Source organism: Chenopodium quinoa, unplaced genomic scaffold (assembly GCF_001683475.1).
Source record: "Chenopodium quinoa cultivar QQ74 unplaced genomic scaffold, ASM168347v1, whole genome shotgun sequence".
In the NCBI taxonomy this organism is placed as follows: domain Eukaryota; kingdom Viridiplantae; phylum Streptophyta; class Magnoliopsida; order Caryophyllales; family Amaranthaceae; genus Chenopodium; species Chenopodium quinoa.
In genome coordinates this window covers 2,875,951-2,900,482 of record NW_018743197.1, presented here as the reverse complement: position 1 = coordinate 2,900,482, position 24,532 = coordinate 2,875,951, and the positions used below count along the sequence as shown (strand labels likewise).

The 24,532-nt window shown below is 36.2% G+C and overlaps 1 protein-coding gene across 1 annotated transcript; it reads left to right on the top strand.

Annotated features, from left to right (window-relative positions):
* The first annotated feature begins 1,166 nt into the window (after positions 1–1,166).
* On the top strand, positions 1,167–24,168 carry LOC110733207 (lecithin-cholesterol acyltransferase-like 4). The gene is made up of 11 exons (XM_021913216.1): positions 1,167–1,570; positions 4,383–4,474; positions 6,931–7,049; positions 8,777–8,912; positions 8,997–9,048; positions 18,775–18,875; positions 21,701–21,883; positions 21,964–22,121; positions 22,261–22,315; positions 23,223–23,276; positions 23,541–24,168. Exons 1-11 carry the CDS (start codon positions 1,327–1,329, stop codon positions 23,901–23,903), a joined length of 1,557 nt encoding a protein of 518 aa, XP_021768908.1. The 5' UTR covers positions 1,167–1,326; the 3' UTR covers positions 23,904–24,168.
* The last annotated feature ends 364 nt before the right edge of the window (positions 24,169–24,532 follow it).

Genomic DNA, 24,532 nt, shown 5'->3' with positions numbered 1-24,532 from the left:
CAAAAAAATTCACATTTGACAACCCTTAAATATTCTTATAATAGATTAATGAAGCGTATTATTACACAATCACATTAATCAATATAGATCATTAACTAATACTATCGGTGGTAATTGAAACACAAATCTATTGAATTACATCATCAACGTAGATTTCAAAGTAAAAAAAAAAAAATCGAGACATTAAACCCTTGAACAGTTGAATGATATATCAACATCATCTAATTAAGCTTATGTAATTCTTCATTATAAAAATTAACAATGATAATCATTAATCAAACATTACTAAATTACAGTAGAAAAATTAAAGCATAATAATCATGAATATATGTACAAAAATCAAGTTATTTAATCAATTGTATAAAATAGTAAAGTAGACAGCAGTCAGGACTCATGGTTTGTCGGCATCTAAGCGGAACATAACAAACAAATTAAAGACTAAAATGGTTATACACCTATATAAATAAGTATGCATACATTGATGCAACACAAAGCATACGGGGTAAGACTAAAGAAGTTTAAACTAATAGGAAAATAAACTATTATAAGACTTTCCTTGATTTATCTGTTTAGATTAACAAAATTTATCGTATTCGTATTCAACTTTGTAAAATTGAACCATTAATTTAGAGACATGCAGTTAAAATAGATATTCTACAATTATAGCACTTAAACAATAATCTCCAAGCAAAACAATAATTTGTACTTTGTATATTGGACAAACAAAACATACTTGCACAATGTTAATTCGTAGGAAAGATGGAAAGTATGTAGAAGTTGCATATCCCCTTTGATAATACATTATTAACGCTGATCACGGTATCCAAGCTCGATGATGATTGCTATCTAATTCCGATGATGAATTTCGTTTTTCTTTATCAGCTACAGATTGACGATCCACAAATATTTTCAAAGAGTAGTAGCAATTAATCACGTAATTCTCTGATTGATTAGAGAGTGGTGTTAAAAATGTGTTATAAAATAAAGAGAACGAGAGAGAAATTGAGAAGAAAATAGTATATTTCCATTCCATATGATAGAGGTACATATAAATTCAATATAGATAGAGTTTGCTTAAATAAGAATATAAACCCTATACTTATCTAGAATATTATAGAATCATATTTCATAACATAATACGTAGTAATAATTCTTGCTCTCCATCCTTTTTATTTATCCTTTTTTACTTCGTCTTTCCACGGTTGCTTCCGTCTCTAACCCAAAAACCTTTATTTCCTTCTGAATTCGAGATTCTGGAAGCATACTCAACCTGAAAAATTAAAAAAAAGTCTTCCTCTCTCTTCAACCTTGATCGATCATACAACAATGGCGGTTTCTCTTGAAGAACTAGTCAAAGTGTTGGAGATTTGGCTAAAGCTTATCAAGAAGCCTCAAGAACAACAGTACGTAGACTCTAATCTCGATCCTGTTCTTTTGGTACCTGGAATTGCTGGCTCTATTCTCGAAGCTGTTGATCAGAATGGCCACTCTGACCGCGTTTGGGTTCGAATTTTTGCTGCTGATTACATGTTTCGCACCAAGTTATGGTCTCGATTTGACCCTTCTACTGGTAATTGTATCTGGAATTTCACACCTTTTTCTTTTTTTTAATTTTAATTTTGTTGGTTTGGTGGGTTGGATTTAATCAGGTATTAGTAAATTAGGGAAATTAAATTTTGGGGGAGTTTAATTGAGAAGAATTAAGGGATTGAATATGAAATTGTGGTTTTTAGTAATTGAAAATGGCTAAGTTAAGCAGGCAATCGTGCAATTGTTAGATTATACTCACGAGATCATGATGTTCAAGAAAGTGAATGTGAACCAGACCAGTTTAAGATGGAGAAGCACATAAAGCAGCCTATTTTATTGAAAGAGAAATTGTGGATTTTAATCATCGAAACTGGATAACTTAAGCTAGCAATTAATAATTGTTCGATTATACACATAAGAACATGATATTCAAAAAAAGTGAATGTGAACCTGTGCAATTTAGGATTGAGAAGCACCTAAAGTAGCCTATTTACACGCTTGGGGATCTTGTAGAGGTCAATTTTGTGTTCTCTAGAACAGCTGAGTCCTAGGGAAAGTGCATACAAGTTCGTTATTATATGGAGGAAGTGGAAAGGGAGGGGGACAAATTTTCTTGTTTGGGTGAAGGATTGGGGAAGGGTAAAGGATTGGGGGAAGGAAGGGGGAGGAGAGGGAGGAATCTATTTTCCCTCTCTTTTTAATAAGCATAATCTTGCCAAAATTGGAGAGATTTGGAGGAAAAATGGAGCTCATATCACCCTCCCTTTCTTTTCCCATCTCTTCCCCCTTTCCCCTCCCCTTCCTTCTTTCTTTGGTATCCAAACAAAGTGTTAGTGTATCATTTGCCACTATATCTGGTGATGGTCTTTGTACAAAACCGTAGTAGTTATTTGCCATCCAAAAAGCTGTAGTGATCTCATGACTTCAGTAGCAAAGGGCTAACAATGATATTGCAATTTTCTTTTAGCTACCAAATTCTTCGTATAATATATGGAGTTGAAGGCTGTAAAAAACCATATATTATATCTATGCAGGTTTTACTCATTGGTAGCAAATTTTTTTAACAAATCACCTAAATAACATCAGTTTAATGATTGTTCTCTTATCTCGCTTTATTCAACATTTCTTGACTTAACTAACCTATTAATCCTTGATTAACCCTATTTAACCCATATTTATCCCATGGTATGCTAATCAAGGGGTTTCTTGGCATAAAAAATGTTTATCTCAAATTGAATTTTTAAGGGCTAAAATAACCTCTGTCGAACAAATTTTCCCGCATGCAAGTGGATATGATTTTCGAGCATGCGTATCAAGAAATTTGACCTCAAATTTGATTTTGGAAGGCTAAAATAACTCCCAAAACCCTAACATGCCAATTTACCTTTGCATGCAACCCAAGGCACTTTTTGGCATGCAGTTCGAGCTGTTTTTTTTTTTTATTTTTTATTATTTTTTTTATTTTTTTTTGCTAATTATGATTTCGATTTGGATCTTGAAAGGCCAAATGATCCCCAAAACTTAAATCGAGCAGCTTCATTCGCACGCACGTCAAAGAAGATTTCTGGACACACAAACTGGGACATTAATTATAAGAGTAAGTGGAATTAATCAAGGTAGAATTAACCGTATATAGCAAGAATAGAAGAAAGTTATAAACTAATGCTATTTAGGAGATTTTAGAAAAAATTGCACCAATGGAATGTGCAATACTCCCTCTGTATTTGAATTAGTGAAAGGTTTTGACTTTTTGCATTTTTCATTTAATTCACTTTGACTAATGTTTGTGATTTATACATAAGAATAAATATAGTCTTGTGGGTACTTAAAGGAATTGTCTCAATGAATAGTTTATTAATTTTCAATTGTTATAATATTTACTTATTGATAACTAAAGATATTCTCATTTAAATTTTGCATTGGCATACATTCACAAGAGATACATTTCATTTCTTTAAATACGGAGGGAGTAATATATTGCTACCAATGAGGAAAAACTTTATTATTTTTTTTAAAAAAAACTTAAGTAATCCTTTTTCAATAATTTTGAGTTTATATGAAACTTAGAACCCTTAGGTCCAGGAAGCTTTACTGGTTTGTTATCTCCTAAGGGCACCACCAAATACTAAAGATTTAGGAAGGGTTGAGGAAAAACAAATTTGCTTCACTCACTATTCAATTTATCCTCACTTAGAATCAGGTTCCGGACTCCTAAATCTAAAGTTTGCATGTTAAACTTAACTATCTGAACAATTCTGTATAAGAATGTTCAAATTTACAAAGCTTAAAGTTAAGAACAAACTCAAAAACAACATCTGAAAAATTGAATTTCAGCAAAACGACTATATGCCTAAAAAAAAATCTTGAAAACAAAGGCAAATTCCAAGTAGAATTCAAGATTTACCAGTATTCTTATTACTAAATAAAATCTGTAAATTTAAAGAATACTAAGGTGTTTAAATCATGAGAATCCTATCCCAACCTTTTTGAGGAGAGTATATATGGGATAGGGCTGTCTTAGAACCATGCAATTCATTCCAAGGGGTGTGCAATATGAAGGGGATGATATTTTTTATTTCAGGATAAAAAAACAATATCCCAAAACAGATGGGCATTGGTTCTTTCATCCTACCTTTAGTCGAAACGAGACGGTCCATCATAACAATTATTTTATTATTATATCCAATCCATTTAATTGAAAATCATCCTCTACCATTGCACTGTAGGTATTAATATTATATTTTCTATTTCTTTGTTGAGTGTAATGCTATACTATGATTCCATTTGTTGCAACTTTCGATTGTCAGATCAGTATTTCCAATTATTTTTATTTTTTTTTCCTTTTAATGCAGGTAAAACTCTGTCTTTGGATCCTAATACAACTATTAGAGTCCCTGAAGATCGAAATGGACTGTATGCAATTGATGTCCTTGACCCTGATCTGGTAAATTATGTCTCTTTTTGGAAGTCTACTTTTATATAGAGAGTACATAATCATTATTCTGAAACATAATTTACCATCATTCTTTAATTGTTTTTACATATACAAATTTTATGATCAATGCAGCTACAAGCTTGATCTTCTAAGCTACTGTTTCGTCTGAATTAACTCTGTACATATGCAAGTTTGCAAACTGATATTACATTAGGAAGGTTAGCTAGACAAAAACAAGTCAATGACCCTGCATTTTAAATTATCATAAGTTTTTCTTTGCAATCTTTTTGTAGGCTTATGATCAGAATCTTCTAAATTTGGCTTGTAAATTACTGGTGCTCTCCATTCTGCAAGATTTTTTTAGCCATGATGAATTTTGGCAAGTTGTCTAGATTTTCTCAGCATTAATTTGTCGTTAATCACTGGCAACTTTTGTATTTGTAAAGTAGGCGGCTGCAGTGCCTGGGTGGGTTTTATTTTAGAGTACTGATTTCCAACTAAACAAATGAAGATTGTTTTAAAAGGTAATTATTTACTAAAATCTGGACAAAAGATTATGTCTGTTTATCCAACAGGGCCAAACTTAGCATTATTCAGATGTTTGGTGTTCACTTATCTGGTTGAAGCTGCTACAATTCGTTGTTTTTTGTTATGTCTGTTTACTTCTATCTAGACCAATCTAGCAGCTGGCCTCAAAGAAGAAAGTGAAAAGTTCGGCAATGTGTTCCTCTTAGCCAGCTTTGGGTTACACAAATTGGTTGATGTTGAAATGCTGAATCTATTTTTTTTTACTTTTTTTTATTTAACTCTGTGTAACTAAAGTGTATTTCATTAATAAACCAAGGATGGTTCATACAAATACATATTCATAACTAGGGCTAAGAACAAAACAGCTCATTTCATGAAATTAGTTTGTAAAAAATCATAAAATGTCAAGCAATTCTCAAAATCCTGTTGCTTGACTTTAGCTGTACAAAAGCCTGAAATATCTTAATGTGAAGTTATGTTGAGGGGGAGCAATACCGTTAAAAATTGTGTGTTGCTTTGTTCACATGTCATTGCAATATTTGAGTGGGCATTGTTTTTGTATTTCTTGGGGGGGGGGGGGGTGGGTGGGTGGAGGAAGAGGGGGAAATGGAGATGTACCCCAAATTCTGAGTTTATCATCAGTCTAGGAGTAGGTTCTTCTGTAAGGATTAGAGTCAGAATTATTTGGCCTTTTTCATATTTGATGTTGATGCTATATGAATCTCCTAAATACAGAAAACACATACTGTTGGGGGAAAGATGGTAGTACTTTTTGAAGTGAATCTGTCGAAATAATAGGGCGGCTAAATCATGAGAGGTTAAAAATAGTAAAAAGATCTGAAGGCAAAGGGGGGAGAAAAAAGGGGGAGCTGGCTAAAATGGAAAATAGGTAAGTAGTGACAAAGCAGTAAAATGAAGCAAATATACTTGCAACAAAATTCCTGATCAATTTTAACTATAAAATATTAAGTCTCTCTTCTTTTACTTAAAGTAACCTTGTAGATTTCAACCTTAATTATTGATCATTGTTTGTAGGATTGGGTCTTTCAACTTTCTATAGACCTTAGGTGCTATTTTTTACATTTATATAAGAGAAAGGGAAAAGCAAAAGGGAAACAACAAAAGGGAATAAGAAGAATGGAAACAAGGAAATAACTTGAATATTACTGTTTGGGTAAAGTGGGAGATGGAATTTTGATTTTCATTCTTGTGTTTGGTTTACGTAGCAAAAGAGAGGTCATTTTTTCTTATCGCTGCAAAGAGTGAAAATGCCATCAGACATATCTCATCTTCTCTGCCTTCTTCCCTTCATCAGATATTCTCCCTCTTCAGCAACTTCCACCATCTAGAGTTGTACTTATCCTTTGTTTTTTCTGTTTCTCCGTGTTATTCAATCATCTCTCTTAATTCTTCTCATTTCATCTTTAAATTCATTCCAAAGCTGTGTTAGCTCAGTATTATCCTTCTATATATTTTTCTTATATCTTTTCAATGTCATTATGCTAATGTAATCAGTTATCTCAAGGGTAATATGGACAACTTGTAAGTTTTTCAAATCGAATATAGAAAGTGGACAGTTATTTTGGGACAATCTTAAATAGGAATGTTAATTATTTAGGGACAGAGGGAGTTATACCTGTATCTATTTATAAAAATGTACTATTTAAGTTGCTGTGGAGTGGACTCTAGTCTAGGTCGCAAATCAAGTTTATGACTGTATGATCTGTAATGCTGATATGTTACAGACCTGTACAACTCAGGAATCAATGGTTTGGTGTTTAAATTAGATACGTATCAGTTGATACCTTACCTTGCCTGTGATTAAAAACCATGATATAATAGCATTTGTGCATTATTTTCTTTCCATATATTTTATCCATCATCAAGAATACAGTTACACAATGGCAATTTTACTACTTCCTACTTTTGGCATTCAGATTCTTGGAAGAGAATGTGTTTACTACTTTCATGAGATGATAACACAAATGATCAAGTGGGGGTTTCAAGAGGGAAAAACGCTGTTTGGTTTTGGTTATGATTTTCGGCAAAGTAATAGGTATGTTCCATGCTCTAATACTAATGAGTTGATAATAATGTGTGCCTGAGTTTCTTGTAGCTGTTGAAGTCCTATTTCTACAAGTGTGTGTTTTTGTCACTTGACTTATTTTTATTATAACTCTATATACTTCCTCTATTGTTTTTAGTTGACACCTTTCTATTATCACCCTTGCCAACACATGTTTTTAACGATTAATATCTTTAATTATCTACATTATAAAATTATAAAAAGTGGATATTAATAAAATGGGTAATCCTATATGCAACCCTTAGGGCTGCATATAAGCATTTAATATACTTCCTTTTTTAGTATTAAGTTGGGAATTTATCCACGAGTAATCGGTGTAATAAATGTTTATTTATTTTCAATTCTTTCCATTTTTAGCTTCTTATATGCAGGGTTGCATCTATCTTTTTCCTAATAAAATATACATTGAAATGATTTAAACAAGATTCCACATGAATATGTTTTATCGTATCTATAAACCACAAAAGCAAGTCAAAGTGTAATGTGTGAATAGTGTAAAAGTCAAACGGTATCAACTAAAAAAACGGAGGAAGTATATATTTTTTATTATTACCCCTGGAGTGAATTGGATGACTAGGTAAGCTTTTCACAATTTGCATTTAATTCTTCGTATAACTGTTTTGTCTAATGTGACTAGACATCATGACATGTCATTTGCACTCTTGCAAGTCTTTCATCTTTTAATGTAATCTTTGTTCATGCTTTCTCCTAAAAAAATTCACTGCTGTACAAGTATAATTCTAAAAGGCATGCACGTTTGTGGGACTCGCAATTTTAAGATGTACAATAATGTAGTAATTTAACCCTTTGCTAATATTTGAGACTGTAGACATATGAAATGGACTAAGGTGTCAAGAGGAGAGGATAATAGGGAAAAGGTTCTCTCTGGGGGTGCTTTGTTTTAAATATGTTTTGTCCTTGGTTGGACATAAATCTGCTAATTTTTTCTTTTGTCCAATATCATTGTTTTAGTTATCTGGGTAAGATTGTAATTTTTTACTAATTGGACATATGTGTTACTTGATAGGGCTTCTAGAAGCTAATCAATACATCTTTTATTTTTTCCTTAGCCTCCTTTTAATTAGGGTGACACCCCCTTGGTGTCGTCTTTATAAATTCTTTTATTGCTTATTTGGAAAAGAGGGTTTTTTTTTTTCCCTCTGATGTCCTAAAGTGAAATTCAAATTATTTCCTTCAAAAAAAGAAGTTAAATTCAAATTACTACTTCAATTTAACTGTTTAACTTAATAGTCATTTACTTATTTTCTGTCTGTATTGCACTAATCCTTTCCCTCTCTTTATCCCCGCACCATCTCTTGCTTTTTATTCCTTTATCTATCTATCATTTAATTTCTGTGCAAAATCTAAATGTACAGCTTTATGAGGGACATAAATGTAGCAGGAGCTTCCATGCTTATTTGACCAAAGAGTTCACTTTAGGGTTCTACTCTTGTATTATGATGTGACTAATTTTTTTTTTCTTTTTATTATTCTTAATGGGATTGTTTTTATCCAATTGTCGTTTAGTTTGGTCTACTGATAGTGTATATTTTTGTGTTGATGACTTGTTTGTTTAATTGCAAGAGTGCAGCTGTTGTATTCAATTCAAGGAAACATCTGTTTGCTGCCCTTAAATAGTTTTAGCCAATATTTGATGGATTTACTTTCCCCTTTTGGTTTTCTTTCCACTGCATCAGGCTACAAGAAGTAATGGAGCGATTTGCTGCAAAATTGGAATCAATTTTCACGGCATCAGGTGGAAAAAGAATAAACATAATTAGTCATTCTATGGGTGGTATTCTTGTTAAATGTTTCATGTCTCTCCATAGCGATGTGAGCACTCTTGCTTTATCTAGCTTTGTTGTAAATATAAATGTCATTTTTTTTAATGAAGAGATTTTTTGTAAATTCTTGTAGGTGTTTGAGAAGTATGTTAAGAACTGGATTGCAATTGCTGCTCCATTTCAAGGTGAGTGTTCTTTGGCCATGGTTGACTAGCTTATTATTATTGTCCACGTAAATCTTATTAAAAGAAACTGAAATTGGTCCCTTCCATCTTTCGTTCAATTTTCATTTAAATTGAAAATGTAATACTCGAAATTTTGCCGTCACTGCGGATTTCAACAGGCGCACTGCGCTTGTTATGGCTAGCCCTCTAAGAGTAATTATTGCCAGTGACCTTTATGGCTTTATGCCCTATTCATGTTTGCATGATTTTTTATTATAGCTATTTGTATATAGGTGATAAATGTTTGGATGATGTGTAGCTAGCAATATTCGAAATTTTTGTAGAGTTGCTTTGATTTAAGCAAGAGAACAGTACAAAAAAAAAAAAAAAATCGAAATCTAGAAATATAAATATCGAATAAATTTTAAAAACTTATTGAAACATTGAATAAATTAAACAAGACATTACAAAATTATGTACTCCGTAATTTTGTGCTCCATGTATTTAAAATTATTGTAGAATACTTCGTATTAGATTGTGTTTAAATTCCAAATAGGGAAAAAAAAAATAAAAAAATATGGAGAGTAAATAATGGCTTTAAATATTGAAATAAACACTACTTTTTATTTACAAATAATTAATTAATTCATGGGATTCAAGAGACAATTTTGGGGGCCATTTGGTTGGGGGTATTCAAGAAAGGGAAAGGTAATCAACTACCTTAAATCCCTTTGATGATGTTTGTTGGACAAATTCAAACATTTCCTTTACCCCTCCTATTATCCCACTTTCCTCTACTTTGATTTCTCCCCACATAGGGAATCACTCTTATCCCAAGACTCCTCTCCACCCAACTATCTTGACCACCCCTATAAGTACCTTTGACCAACCTTTAAAACACCACCCACCACCTAACACTACTGACAACCACCAAGTCACTCATCACGAACACCGCCCAGCGCCTACACCTCTACCTAATTGCCACCAAAACCACCCAAATCACCCTAAACCCACCCACACCCAAAATCGCCCACTCCCACCCGAAAAAATCCACACCCACCCACCATGAAAACCCCCCAAAAAACCCTAACTTTCTCTATATGCACTCCAAACCACCCCATAAATAACCCCCTAACATCCATAAAAATAATCCTTAACCCTAAAAACAACCAAGCAACTAGATCTAAGAAATTGCACAAAAAAAAAAAAAAAAGAAACAGAAAAAAAGAAGACAGATAAGATAGGTGGCAGCAAAGGGGAGGGTCAGAAATCGGATACTGGCAGCAGCGGTGAGAGAAAGCAGAGGAGGGGGAAACAACGGTGGCCAAATTGGTGGTGGCGGTGGTGCTGGTAGGGTGAAGTGTAAGATTGAAGGGGTAGTGGTGGTTGTAGAAGGTGCCCAAGGAGGGGTAGTGGTGATTAAAGTTTATTCTCTTTTATGTAAAACAAATAACTATGCAAAAATAGGTATTGGCTGTCCTTTCTCTTTCTTTCCCTTTGTTGTACCCATTTCGTTTACCATGTGTAAACCAAGCAACCCCTTATGGCTTTTGAAAGAAGAACATTTTAAGGGATATAAATGTCCATGCATTATTCATAAGTATTATGTTAAACTTTTTATAAGGTAGGGATTTTGTTTTGCTCTTTTGCAATATGATGCTTTTTATTATTTTTTATCTTTTATTCATGCTTTGTGTTTCTGAAGAATTTGAAAATTATCAGTTTTGTAAAACCATTTACATTCTTTGGGTGGATTTGAGGAATTGTATGTAAGGAGCACCTTTTCATCTCGCAAGAGATGTGATCTGTATAACTTTGTTTATACCATGGTGCAAAAATACATCTGTGTCGTTTTGGTAGGACTTTATGCCTCATAAAAGATTTCAATTGACTGAACCAAAACCGTCTGGTTTAGTTCAATGTATTATAAAAATCTGCGATATTCTTGAAGCTCTGAAACCAACATCGTTAGCCTAATTCACCCGGAGAATCATCTCCTCATTTAATTATCATTGTTACTTCCTCCGTTTATTATTAGATGCATCACTTTTAAATTCACGGCCTCCTAGGCAATTTTTGGAGGGAAAGAGAGAGAAAAAACTGGATTTATGTGATATGAGAGATAGAATAAATTTGTTAACAAAGAAGGAAAGTGATGCATCTAAATTGAAACTTCCAAATATAGAAAGTGATGCATCTAGAAAAACCGAGGAATCATTACTCTTTTTTTATATTTGGGGGGTGGGGGGGGGGGTTCAAGAATTCATGAACTGGCACGAGCTGTAAGGAAGCAACATTGTCTCTCATGCTAAGATCCTACTTCGTCAGGACTGCTTTAGCTACAAAAATTACTTTCAATAACAGTATATATTGAAGAGTGAAAAAGCCTGAAGTGAATATTGCTTGAATTTAGGCTGTTTTGGTTATGCAAGCAAATCCTAATATTGGTATGGGATCATGGGCTGTAGGCTCTTTGATTAGCTGGTAGCCACTTTCTACGCATAAAGTTCTATACTTGACTTTAGGCTGTCTATGCTACAATTTTTTTTTCAGCCATATGCCATCTTTTGACATGAGTGTTCAGTAATTTATCTAGAAAAATTTAGGTATGTTGCAGTGTAAATAAGTATAGTGATGTAGAAGTTGGGCATTTCTATTTTATTTGTTCAGTGATCATTATTTGAATATTTGTATGTATCATGAATTTAAAACTTGGCCATTTTGTTGTATAAAGGCCACATTGTTATGGTTTAGGGCCAGTTTTGAGAAAAGTCGTTACATAATGGCGCATTGGAAATCACACCCAACTCACTGCGACTGCAGTTATGTAGCAATAGAACGGCACTCTATAACTGGTTAATAAATGTAGCGGCCATTAAAGTTTAGTAAGAAGAAAAAGTAGATTCGATATTAACTTAATTTCCAAATCTAAGGTTCGAAAGTAGAACCTTAGAAAGATGTTGGGGGTTTTAGTTGATAAGGTCAGGCGAATTAAAAGCAGTTTGCACATTGGCCGACTTCCTTTTTGTAACACTAGTGGATATTTATATGTATTGGTATAAATTTAAGCAATAAAGATTCAATCTTGGGGAGAAAGGAAGCTTTTTGATTAATTCGAAATGGATAACAAACACAGGAGTAGCTTGAGGCTACTAATCTCAGATTTAGCACCTTTAGGGCACCACTCTCTAGCTCTAAGGAATTACAATGATCTTTCCTGCCTTCATAACCTACCCTCCCTTTCTTATATATACATACTCTGCCAAAATTAAGGAAAACAACAAAAGTTGTTGCTGCAGCTATCAAGGCTCTTCCTTGATGGTTGCTTGGTGACTGCCCTGCTGCTCATTCTCTGACATTCGCTGACCATTTTGTTGACCCCTCCTTCTCCTTCTTGTGTAAGTGATCAGCCCCCTACCCTTGTTGAGTATTGTGTCCGTTGCATTCCCTCTCCCTAGAAGACTCACCTTGTCCTCAAGGTGAAAGGTAGGAAAGCGCTCGGAGATGAGTGAAGCCTCTTCCCATGTGGCCTCAAGTACACGTAAGCCAGCACTTGCTCTGCTTGCAGCTCCAGCTGGGCCGGTATGGTGGGGCTCACTCCTTTGCTGCCTAGTGCTCTTTTCAGTTGAGACACGTGGAAGACAGGGTGTACTCGGCAAGAATCAGGTAGACCAAGCTTGTAGGCCACCTTTCCCACGCGTTGCACCACCAAAAACGGTCCATAAAAACGCGGGGAGAGCTTCTCATTATACCTTTTAGCGAGCGATTTCTGTCTATAGGGATGGAGCTTAAGATAGACATAATCTCCTACTTGAAATTCCTCTTCCCTTCTCTTTAAATCGGCATTGGCTTTCATCCTTTGCTGAGCACGGAGCAGATTCATTTTCAAGTCCTCGAGCACCCAATCCCTTTCTTGTAGCCACACCTCCAAACTATCTACCGGGGTTTGGCCTTTACCCACCTTAATTAGCCTTGGAGGGTCTCTTCCATAGACTACTCGGAAAGGGGTGAACCCGGTTGATCATGGTGGGCGGTATTGTACGCGAACTCAGCCCAATCTAACCACTTTCCCCAAGTTTTAGGCTGCCCATTGATATAGCACCTCAAATATGTTTCTAAGGTCTTGTTTACCACCTCCATTTGACCATCAGTTTGAGGATGGTATGCCGTGCTCCTCCTCAATTCCGTGCCTTGTAGCTTGAATAGTTCATTCCAAAAATTGCTCATAAAAATGCGATCACGATCCGACACAATGGATGTAGGAAATCCATGTAACTTCACGATCTCCCTCACAAACGTTGCTGCACTAAAAGGATGTCTCAAACCCACGAAGTGAGCATACTTAGATATTCGATCGACCACCACCAAGATTGAATTCATACCCTTGGACATGGGGAGACCCTCTATGAAATCCATGGATATCTCCTCCCATATTGCCTCGGGTATTGGCAAGGGTTGTAATAGCCCGGCTGGTTGCAATTGCGAATTTTTTGCTTGTTGGCAGACCGAGCATTGCCTTACATGAGCCCCAATATCCTTCCGCATCCTAAGCTAATACCACCTCGCTGCCACCCGCAAGTATGTCTTCGTTTCCCCTTGGTGTCCTCCTATGGGACTGTCATGATATTCCCTTAAGAGCTTGGGAATTAATTTGGAGACCTTAGGGATGGCTACTCTCCCCTTAAACATCAACCTCTTCCCCTCAAGTGTGTATCCCACATATCCCCCTTGTCCCGCGGCTATATCAGTGGCAATCCTGCCCATTAAGGGATCCTCCCTCACCTCCTTGTCAAGCTCCTCCCACTCCACCCCTTGAGTCGTGACCCAACTCTCTTTCACTTCCGCCTCTACGAGATAGCGCATCAGCCACACGGTTACTAGCTCCCGGCTCAAATTGAATCTCAAAATCAAAGCCCAACAATTTTCTCACCCACTTTTGATAATCACCCCCTACTTCACGTTGCTCCATAATATATTTGAGGCTTTGTTGGTCCGTTCTAACCACAAAGTGCCTTCCGAGTAGGTAATGCCTCCATTTGACTACGGCGAGACAAATAGCCATTAGCTCCTTCTCGTAAGTGGCCTTCGCTTGTGATCTTGGGCCCAACAACTGAAAAAAGCAATGGGCCGTGAGTCTTGCATCAGCACTGCTCCTAAACCAAACTCAGAAGCATCAGCTTCAACAACAAACAATTTGCGAAAATCAAGCATCCTCACAGGACTGTGCTCATGGCAGTTTTGAGCTGCTCTAAGGCTGCCGTGGCTTCCTTAGTCCACCCAAAGTTGTCTTTCCTGAGTTGCTCCGTTAAGGGCCTAGCAATTTGGGCATACCCCCTTATGAACTTACGATAGTACCCCGTCAATCCCAAAAATCCCCTCAACTCCTTTAAATTTTTTGGCACCGGCCACTCCACCATGGCCTTAACCTTTTCCATATCGACGGACACTCCCTCAGTGGACACAACGTGTCCCAAGTACGCTACTCTAGGCTGCCCAAACTCGCACTTCTTGAAATTCACCACCAAGCTTTGCTCTTTAAGCACATTCAAGACTAGCTTAATATGCTCCACATGACTCTCCTTATTTGAACTATATATCAAGATATCATCGAAGAAGACCAAGACAAACTTCCTTAGATACGGTCGAAACACTTCATTCATCAAGGCTTGGAAGGTTGCGGGGGCGTTGGTGAGTCCAAAGGGCATCACCAAGAATTCATAATGCCCTTCGTGGGTACAGAAGGCCGTCTTGTGCGTGTCCTCTTCCTTTACCAAAATTTGATGGTAGCCCGATTTTAGATCGAGCTTTGAGAAAATGGAAGCTCCATGGAGCTCATCTAGTAGCTCGTCAATGATGGGAATGGGGTATTTATCCAGAATGGTTTCCCGGTTGAGGGCGCGGTGCCACGAGCCATCTTTTTTCTTCACCAACAAGACTTGAGAAAGGGCTAACGGAGGGCTTAATTATCCCGGCTGCCATCATCTCTTTAATCATCCTCTCTATCTCATCCTTCTGGAATTGGGGGTAACGGTACGACCTAACGCTCACCGGGTTACTCCCTCCCCTCACCTGGAAGATTGGAAGCCCCTTTTTCCAGCTCCCTTTCCCCTGTTTCTTGCTCCACCTGATTGATTTCTACCCAAAGACCCCCCCCCCCTTCGTGCCTCAAGGTTCGAATCATGGCCTTGAGTGACACCTTGGTGCGCTCCAATGCCAGATTTCCCACAAGGGTGATGCACTCCTCGCCATCCATGAAACTCATTATATGAGTTTTCCAATTGTGAGTGACCGTACCCAACTTATCCAACCATTCAATCCCAAGAATCAAGTCGGCGTTCCCAAGTCGTAGTGGCAAAAAATTGTCCACCACCACATACCCACCGTTGAGAACTAACCTAACTCCTTTACACCGCCCTTCACCCAGTCTGGTCACCGTGGCCCCTGGGTCTACCAGGACAACCTCCGCCCTCGGCCCCACCCTTCCCTCTAGCTTCATAGTACGGGGATTAGAGAGCCCCACCACCGAGCAGAGGCTCGCTCAGGGGTGGTGGTGAAGGCCTCGTCGTCACTCGATTTGGGTTCCGGTGGTTTGGATGGTCCAACCCCGTCGTCGGCCGTACTGCCTAGGAGGAGAACACTCAGCTCTCGGTTCTTGCACCGGTGGCCAATGCTCCACCGCTCGTCACATCTAAAACACAAGCCCTTGGCTTTTCTTTCTTGGTGCTCGAAATCGGTTAGCCGCCGTGGTTCACCGGACTTCGCCGTTGATTGGGTGGTCGACTTCGGGAAATTAACCGACGCTTGCGATTCGGAGGTGGCTCCTGGAGCCTTGGGCCACCCCTTGGATGTCGTGGTCTGTTGATTCGGAGTCCCAAAAGTGCTAATGAGACCCGGTCCGACGGAAGTTCTGGATCTGGATGGCCCAGATGTGCTGACAAGACTTTTACCCGACCCGTAATATCCGGGTTGTTTTCTTAACCCGCTCACCCGGTTCCGTTCTTCGACCCGACCCGCAATTTCCATGGCTTGTTCCAGGTTGAATGGATTCATCATGAGTCTGACATCATGATGTCGTCTTTGAGCCCATTTATAAAATGGCCCATCATAATAGTTTCAGGGACGTCCTCTAGGGGTGCTGGGAGCTCGATGAATTTTTTTCGACACTCAAGCACGGTGGTTTCCTGGGTGGCCAGCTCGTGGAGACTCCCGGTGTGGGTGGGTCGGAATTGCCGCAAGACTTGAGCTTTCATGCCTTCCCAGTTAGCAATCGGCCTCCTCCTATTGAGACCGCCGCCTGCAGTTTTTGTTCCTCCGTGAGGCGGTAATGGAGGAAATACTTTTCACCTTTAAGTATCCAGCCATCTGGGTCCGTGCCTTCAAACAAGGGCATATCTAGTTTCCTCGGTTTCCAATGGTGGTCACCACCACCGAATCGTTCCAATTGCGGCCTCCCGCCCTGTTAACCATGGCGTTTGCTGCCGTCTGGGCTTCTTGTTGCTGCCGTAGCAGCTCGAACTGGTCAGGCTGGCTTCGCCCAACGACTTCTTGAGCGTTTCTTGTGTTTTCATCGCCGCCTCCATTGCCTCAAGCTACGTCTGTACTCCGGCCATTTGCTCATCCAGAGTTGTGGAGGTTACCATTTTTTCTCTCTCTTTTATTTTTTTATTTTTTTTTTTTTTTTTTTGATAATAGAGTATGGAGTGGTGGTTCGCAAGACCGCCGCTCTGATACCACTTGTAACACTCTAGTGGATATTTATATATATTGGAATAAATTTAAGCAATAAAGATTCAATCTTGGGGAGAAAGGAAGCTTTTTGATTAATTCGAAAATGGATAACAAACACAGGAGTAGCTTGAGGCTACTAATCTCAGATTTAGCACCTTTAGGGCACCACTCTCTAGCTCTAAAGAATTACAATGATCTTTCCTGCCTTCACAACCTACCATCCCTTTCTTATATATACGTACTCTGCCAAAATAAGGAAAACAACAAAAGTTGTTGCTGCAGCTGTCAAGGCCTGATGGTTGCTTGGTGACTGCCCTGCTGCTCATTCTCTGACATTCGCTGACCATTTTGCTGACCCCTCCTTCTCCTTCTTGTGTAAGTGATCAGCCCCCTGCCCTTGTTGAGTATTGTGTCCGTTGCACTTTTCCGGTTACTCCTCTTTTGGCTGCTTCTTGGCTTGTATGCTCTTTATTCTGTTTTGCTTTCTGTCATCACGTGGCTCTCTCTCTCTCTCTCTCTTTTACTTTATTTTATTTTTTTTAACTTTTTTTTATTAGTTCTTTGGCTTGAGGGAGTTTTTTATTTTTTTTTTTTCCTTTCATATAAATGGGCCATAGGCATTTTTACTAACTGTAAGCTCTTTGTAATTTGAGCCCAACAAAATTTATTAGTAATCTTCTAATAATATAAAAATACACACAATATGTGTTTTAATAGATAAATAATACTATGTACTAAAACTCTTAAAAATAATATATAAATATCTTGTATCCGATGTGCTGTGTTTAAAAATTGTTTTGGTATTAACTTACAAATACAAAAAATATGAGTTTAGAAAGCTCAAAAAATGACTTAGTGTGAAATGTGTGAAAAAAATATGCGTGGAAGTCCGAAATTCGTTCTATTTAACCGTTCCTAGCCACTCCTATAACAACGTGAACTCCACTGCATGTTTTCCATGGTATATGTGACACCTCTAAGTAATTAAAAAGACATGTTTTTATTATAATGAGAGGCTCATCAGAAGAAATTTATAGGACATAGGAAAAATTGATGTTAATTTAGCAATAGTGGTAATTCGTTTTTACATATAGTGGTTGATCTTCCAACTAGTTGTTGGTCTGATGGCGCAGGTCATTATAATTTAATAATTTAATCAAACTATATCTATTTTGGCTTGTTTGTCACTGAGAGGTTAAGTGGTGGTTTTTTTTTTTTTTTTTTTTGTTATTATTATTTAAAGATGATAGCTCAAATGGTTTGTTGTTTCTATGAGCTGGTTTGACTATAAGAATAATTTTTTGCATTAATAAATATAGGGTAAATGATAAATCAAATCCGTTGTGAAAAACAAAATTAATAAAAAAAAATGTAGTATGTGTAATTTCTTACAAATTTTATTATAGTGCAATTATTTACAAATTTAAATAAGGTGTTATGCAATGAAAAATTTTCAATTAAATTAAACATTAATACATGAAGGTTAATGCATGGAGTTTTTCAATCATGAATGGACTGGTATGATGTGATGTCACATCATATGCCAAATGGCAAAATAGTTGTCGTGCTATGAGTTTTGATAATATATATTAATTTCGCAGAAGGATAAAGATGCCAATACACGTGAGAGAAATTTCTAAGACCTTATTTGATTACCATTATTCTAAATATATCTCAAAGTGCTGTCACAAAAAAAAAAAAAAAAAAAAAAAAAAAAAAAACGCAAAAGTGAATTTTAAGGCAAACCCGATGCTTACATTCTAAGGCAGAAGCTTTGGACCCTTTGGTTATCAACTTATCATCTTTAGACACTGCTGTATTGTAGTATAATCTGTTTTGTCAATTCTGAAGAGGCCCGGTAATTTGACTGCTGTAATAATTCCATCACCAGTTGTCAAGCTGAAACTTTAATATTGTTCCCTGTCATACTCGTTTGCAATGTTGAATATTTTATCATTTATCCTCAGTATGCTATGCAGAAGAGGAACAGAAGATAACATAACTGCTTTGAAATGGCAGGTGCTCCTGGATATGTCACTTCCACGATGTTGAATGGCTGTTCATTTGTTGAGGGATGGGAACAAAACTTCTTCATATCAAAATGGAGCATGCACCAGCTGGTATGTGGCTTACTTTCTTTTTTTAAGCATGCTGAAGATTTTACACTATTAAGCATTTTAAGCAGGCAGTTACAGCAGCATTAAGATTTATCTTGAAATAATTTTATTTGGAAAAATCTACACCTTAAATTCCTAGTTTGGGTATTTGTTCATCTAATACGAAGTTTATTCTTAAGAAATCCAAGTGTGGGGTATCCTACCCAAGTATTAGTGACTTGTAACCTGTAAAACTGTTGAAACTTCTCTTCTTCTTGGTCTTTTTTATTTTTATTTTTTTTATTTTTTTTTCATGTTTTAAATAATATAAATTCCCCTTTTCCTCCACTCCCTTCCCTCATCCTAAACAAAACCTCTCTTTTATATTTTTATTATGGATTCGAAATCCCATGCTAATTTGAAACTGGGATGGATTCTATAACCAATCCTACAGCCTGGTTAACTTTTGTCAGAATTGTATTTTATTTTTATGTAATATACTCTCCTTGACCCCCAAGATTCGACTCACTTGAAGAATATTTTATTCAAGTATATTTTGAAAAATAAGTGAGTGGGTGTAGGAAAAGGTAAGATAAAATAAGAAGATGAAGTAAAAGATGTGACTGGATTTATTATAAAGTAATAGAGTGGGTAGAGGTAGAAAGGTGTAAATGGAGTGGGATTAGAGGGTAAGGTAGTAAAGGGGTTTACCAAAATGGAATAAAGTATAAGTGAGCCAAAGTTGCGGAAACTTCCTGAAACGAAGTTGAAATTTTGAAATGAGGAACTATTTCTCGACCTTAATTTAATGTAATTTGTTTTTTTGGTTGCAAGTTTGATCTGTATCCAGCATTTTTATCTCATTAATGTCCAACTAAAATCAAACATACCAAAAATAATAGTTATTGTTATGAATTATAACCAAGGCAATTAATTAAACATAAAATCTGTTTCCTAAATCATTAGTAACAACTCTAATTAGTAAAATATTAAAATTAAAATTATATATAAAAAGAATGTCATTTCAAAGACCATTAGCATTTCTACCCTGAGAACAAGCAAAAGTAAAAAATTGAAAAAAAAGGGTAGTGGTTACCACCATCAACACGTTACCACCATCAACACTCACGCATTTAATAGAAGCGATTAACATCAGCCCTTGATTTCGTTGCCCAATTTAAACAAAAATATCAATTATATCCATCAATGAAATTGAAAATAAATCCAAGTTAATAGCTAGTCAAAAACCAGAATAGATTCTTAGGACTTTAGGACAGAAAGAAGAAAAGATGAGAGAAGAAAGAGGGGGGGGGGGGGATGTCTGAAATCTCTGAATTTTACGCTGGGCTGGAGAAGTGGAAAGTACTAGCAGTGATTGGATGATGGTCACTGGTAACTGTGATTTCTCAGTATTATGACTGCTAAAAAATGCGTAAACAGAATGGATTTAGGTTTCTTTTTCTTTTTTTTTTTTTTTTATTTGTTATTGTGTGTGTTAAGTTGGGGGGAGGGGGGGAGGTACTTGGGTATGCCATTATTGGTGCTTTAGGGTGATTTTTTGTGCTCCCTATTCCCTTGCAAAAATGTCTAATCATACAATGCACTACAGTCAAATAGAACGGATGTAGACTCCAAATAAGGTAACCTAACGCCCATTTGATTGTTGTACTTGAGTTGCATATTGTATCTGGATTGTTTTTCTTCACCATCTACTAAATCATTAGTTTGGATGTTCAGGATTTCTGGCAGAAGTTGGGTTTTTATTTTTCAATTTATTTTCGTTAAAAAAAGATATTAGTTACCAAAAAGGTTCAACAGAATCACCAAACCAATGCAGTGTAAAGATTTTTTAAGAACCAACCTAATTAAATCATTCTAGCTCTGCAAATTAAGCCTAACTTCCACCTCTTGAAGAGTAGAAAGACTAGAAATCTAGCAACAAAGAAGGAAGCTCTTTCACAAGTATAGCTCTCATATTATCTAGAAAGTTTCTAGAAACTGGTTCACTAGAGATATAACTCCCATTTAAAATCTTGCTTGTTCTTTGTAGCGATATATATAGTCTCAATAACATAAATTTCTAAAGCTTGCTTCTGACATCAGACTTCCTGCTTAGTCCAACAGTGTCAGCTAGGAGCCTTGATCTTGGTATAGCTTTCTATAACAGATGGATTGTAGCTGAGAATAGGGGACTTTTTTTTTTTGGCTGTGTGTCTTTATGTCTTAGTTGCTTTTATTAAGAGTCTTTTTGGAGCTGAACCCTGGAGGACTCCTGTTGGTATACTTTGTAATCAAGTGTGATTGGTAATGTAGTGTGTTTTGCAGCACATAAAAGTAGAAAAGGTGTTTTTATTGCTGCTCCTTGTGCTGACTTTAGTAGTTAGACATTGAACTTGTTAACGATGTTGCATGTGTTTTTAGTCTGATATATTTTGTGTTATTTACTTTTAAAAGCTTGTCTTTCTTTGTACTTCATTGTGTATAGGAATAGAAGTTTGGTAGCATGAGTTGAAGTGGGAACTATTTTTTTTTGCTATAGTTAATGAGAAAGTGATCAGGATAAAGCAGAAGGCTGCGTGTGTATGCGTGCGCTTGTCGTTAATACTCACATGCTAATTGTTATTGACTAGTATTACTTTTATGTTTCAGTACATGAACTTGATTAATTAATCTAATTCACGTCTTGTATAATACTGTATTCCTTATTCTATGGTATTAGCATGAATTTTATTTGTGGTTTTGATCCCTATTACTTGACTATGATAGTTGCAAATGTATCCGTGTTGCTAGGTGTTGTATTGCTCTGCTCTATCGTTTGATATTTGATGATTGGTGGTTTTTAATTTCAGCTTATTGAGTGTCCTTCTATTTATGAATTGATGGCTTGTCCCAATTTCCATTGGCAAAATCCTCCATGCCTTGAACTTTGGAGGGAAAAGCATGATGATGATGGGAACTTCCATATAAGGTTGGAGTCATACACTCCGGAGGAAAGTATAACCATCTTTGAGAAGTCCCTTTCAAGCAATACGGTTAGTAGTGATTTTACTTCCATCTTTAATCTTATAACCATTTTAGCACTACATAATTTTCTGACTTAGTGTGCTATCAGGTCGACTATGTAGGTGGCAGTATGCCTCTTCCATTCAACTTGGATATACTAAGTTGGGCTAATGAAACTAGGGAGATACTATCTCGTGCAAGGGTTCCTCCTAAAGTTAAATTCTATAACATCTATGGAACCAGTCTTCAAACTCCTCACAGTGTTTGGTATGATATATCAGTTCTATTCTGCTCATACAACATGTGCCACCATATGCTTGGGCATATGATGTTTTACATTATTTGATTTGGCATTTCCGTCTTTCAATAATCCAATCGGTCTCATTATTTATTTGTTGTGCTGCAGTTATGGCAGTGAAAATTCACCAGTTACAGATTTAGAAGAGCTGAGATATTATCAGGTAGTCTTATACTACTACAGTGTTTATTATGTCTTTTTTTGAAGTTATATCCACTAGCATATACATTGCAAGCATGCCTAACACTGTATTATCTGCATTTTTTTATGTTACTTCTATTGGGTTGGCTGTGGGATAATACCTTTGGTCTCTATAGCAACTCTCTGGACAGAGGTATAAGTTTTGTAACAGTGGGTTTTATGAGCAAATAATTTTCAGAATGTTTCATGTACGGTAGTGTGTCACATTTGATGCGCCATAGTTAATTATGAAATGTAACATGATACTCCTTTTCATACATAGTAGCATTTTCTTGTAAGTACTTAACTTAGCCATGGATAGCGAGACCTGAGACTGTGAACAACGGCTTTGTAAGAATACTAGATGACCGCATGTACTAATTTTAATGCTTGGTGTGGCTGGTTGTAACAGATATAAATGCTTTCTCTTTGATTGTCGAGATTTTTCTTGTTTAATTTTTTTTTATTGACTCTAGCAGATTATCTAAACGAGTTATGTATCGGCATACCATTGAATAACAAATTAAGTTGTTTGGAGGTTATTGTAATTTGTTTTCCCTTGGTCCTTTCTGTTAACGTTAGGGGCAATAAATGCATCAAGAAAATGATGCAGCTAATATAAAGCCTCTTTGTGCAGTAGAAATCATCCTTTTCTGGAATCATTTTATTGTGTTAATGCACTACATCTCTTTTGGAAAGATATAAAAATTTGTATTTTTGCTATGGCATTTGACTTGAGAGATATCTATTTGACTATTTCTGTTCATCTTTGTTCTGTCCATCCATTCATTACTCATTTTTGGCTCAAGTTTAGACAACTATGTTCATATGAGTAATGAATCTTCTAGTTTTACCACATAATCTATCTGACTTGTTTTTTGTTATTATAGGCCAAATTCACAAGTGTTGAAGGCGATGGGACTGTTCCAACAGAATCTGCGAAGGTATTTTGTTTTCATATTTACTGCTCCAAAATTCGTAGTTTTTCCATTAGATGATACTTTTGGCAGCAATCCTATTATTATGATATATTTCACGTTTGGAGGGTGTTTTACTTGTCCATGCCATGCACATATTATGTTAACATGATATTTAAGAGTGATTTGGTCTTGTACTTTTGCATACCTTTGTTGGCAGGTAATATTTTTAGTGGATATTGTCTATGCTTTAGAACTTTAAAAGTGTATCCTTATGGTGCTGTTTTCCAGGCTGATGGGCTCAATGCTGAAGCTAGGGTTGGAGTACCTGGTGAACACCGTGGTATCCTTTCGGATCATCATGTTTTCAGAATTTTGAAGCATTGGCTGAATGCTGGTGAACCTGATCCCTTCTATGATCCTCTGAATGATTATGTGATTTTGCCTACGGAATTCGAAATCGAAAGGGTTATGGAGACATGCCTCCATGTCACCACATTACAAGAAGAATGGGAAATTATACGAAAAGACTCAGATATGATTGATGATAGTGTGGATGCTAATGAGCATCCTATAAACATTATATCGGTTTCTGAGGTAGCAGTCTCTCTGTGCAATGATAAGGCTCATGTTGCTGATCACCCTTACAATTGAAGCCAATTAAGGTGATTGCGGTCAGCATGTTGCCGATCGTATGTGAAATGCCTTGTGCTGGCTTGCCTGATCAAAATTGTGAAGATAATGTAGCAATGTGTACATATTGTAAATATGATTGGACTTCAGTAGCTAGATAAATGCGATGCTGAAAAGTTTAAAGTGTATTCATGTTTATTATGTATTACGTAATAATGGATCGTCTTAAGTGTGAGAGAACAGACAAGCACTCCTTATTTATACAAGTATTATTATTATTATTTTTTTTTTTTTTTTTTTTTTTAAGGAAAGCTACACAGAAGTTAGGAAAATCTTATCTGAATACTAACCCTTAACTTATCAGAAGTAATAAAAAAAGAAAATTTATTATAGCATAAGGCTTATGCTGAAAACAAGGCTTATGTAGAAAACAAGTCTCAACGATTCACTATTAGCATAAAAGATCAGACGGTTTAAAAGCTCTAAGATCCTTCCCATCTTACATATAATCAATTCAATCATTTTAAAGGTCACTATATACTAAAATACTAATGTAACTTTATCTAAATTGACGACATTTACATAGAGTCACTATATACAAAAATAATGTAACTACATCAATTTTGATGATATTTACACAAAGGTCATTA

Excerpts from the sequence above, each read along its gene's own strand:
- LOC110733207 (XM_021913216.1), top strand. The coding sequence starts at position 1,327 with ATGGCGGTTTCTCTTGAAGAACTAGTCAAAGTGTTGGAGATTTGGCTA. Across the intron at positions 9,049-18,774 it reads AATTGCTGCTCCATTTCAAG|GTGCTCCTGGATATGTCACT; the intron begins GTGAGTGTTCTT and ends TTGAAATGGCAG. Across the intron at positions 23,277-23,540 it reads TTCCAACAGAATCTGCGAAG|GCTGATGGGCTCAATGCTGA; the intron begins GTATTTTGTTTT and ends GCTGTTTTCCAG.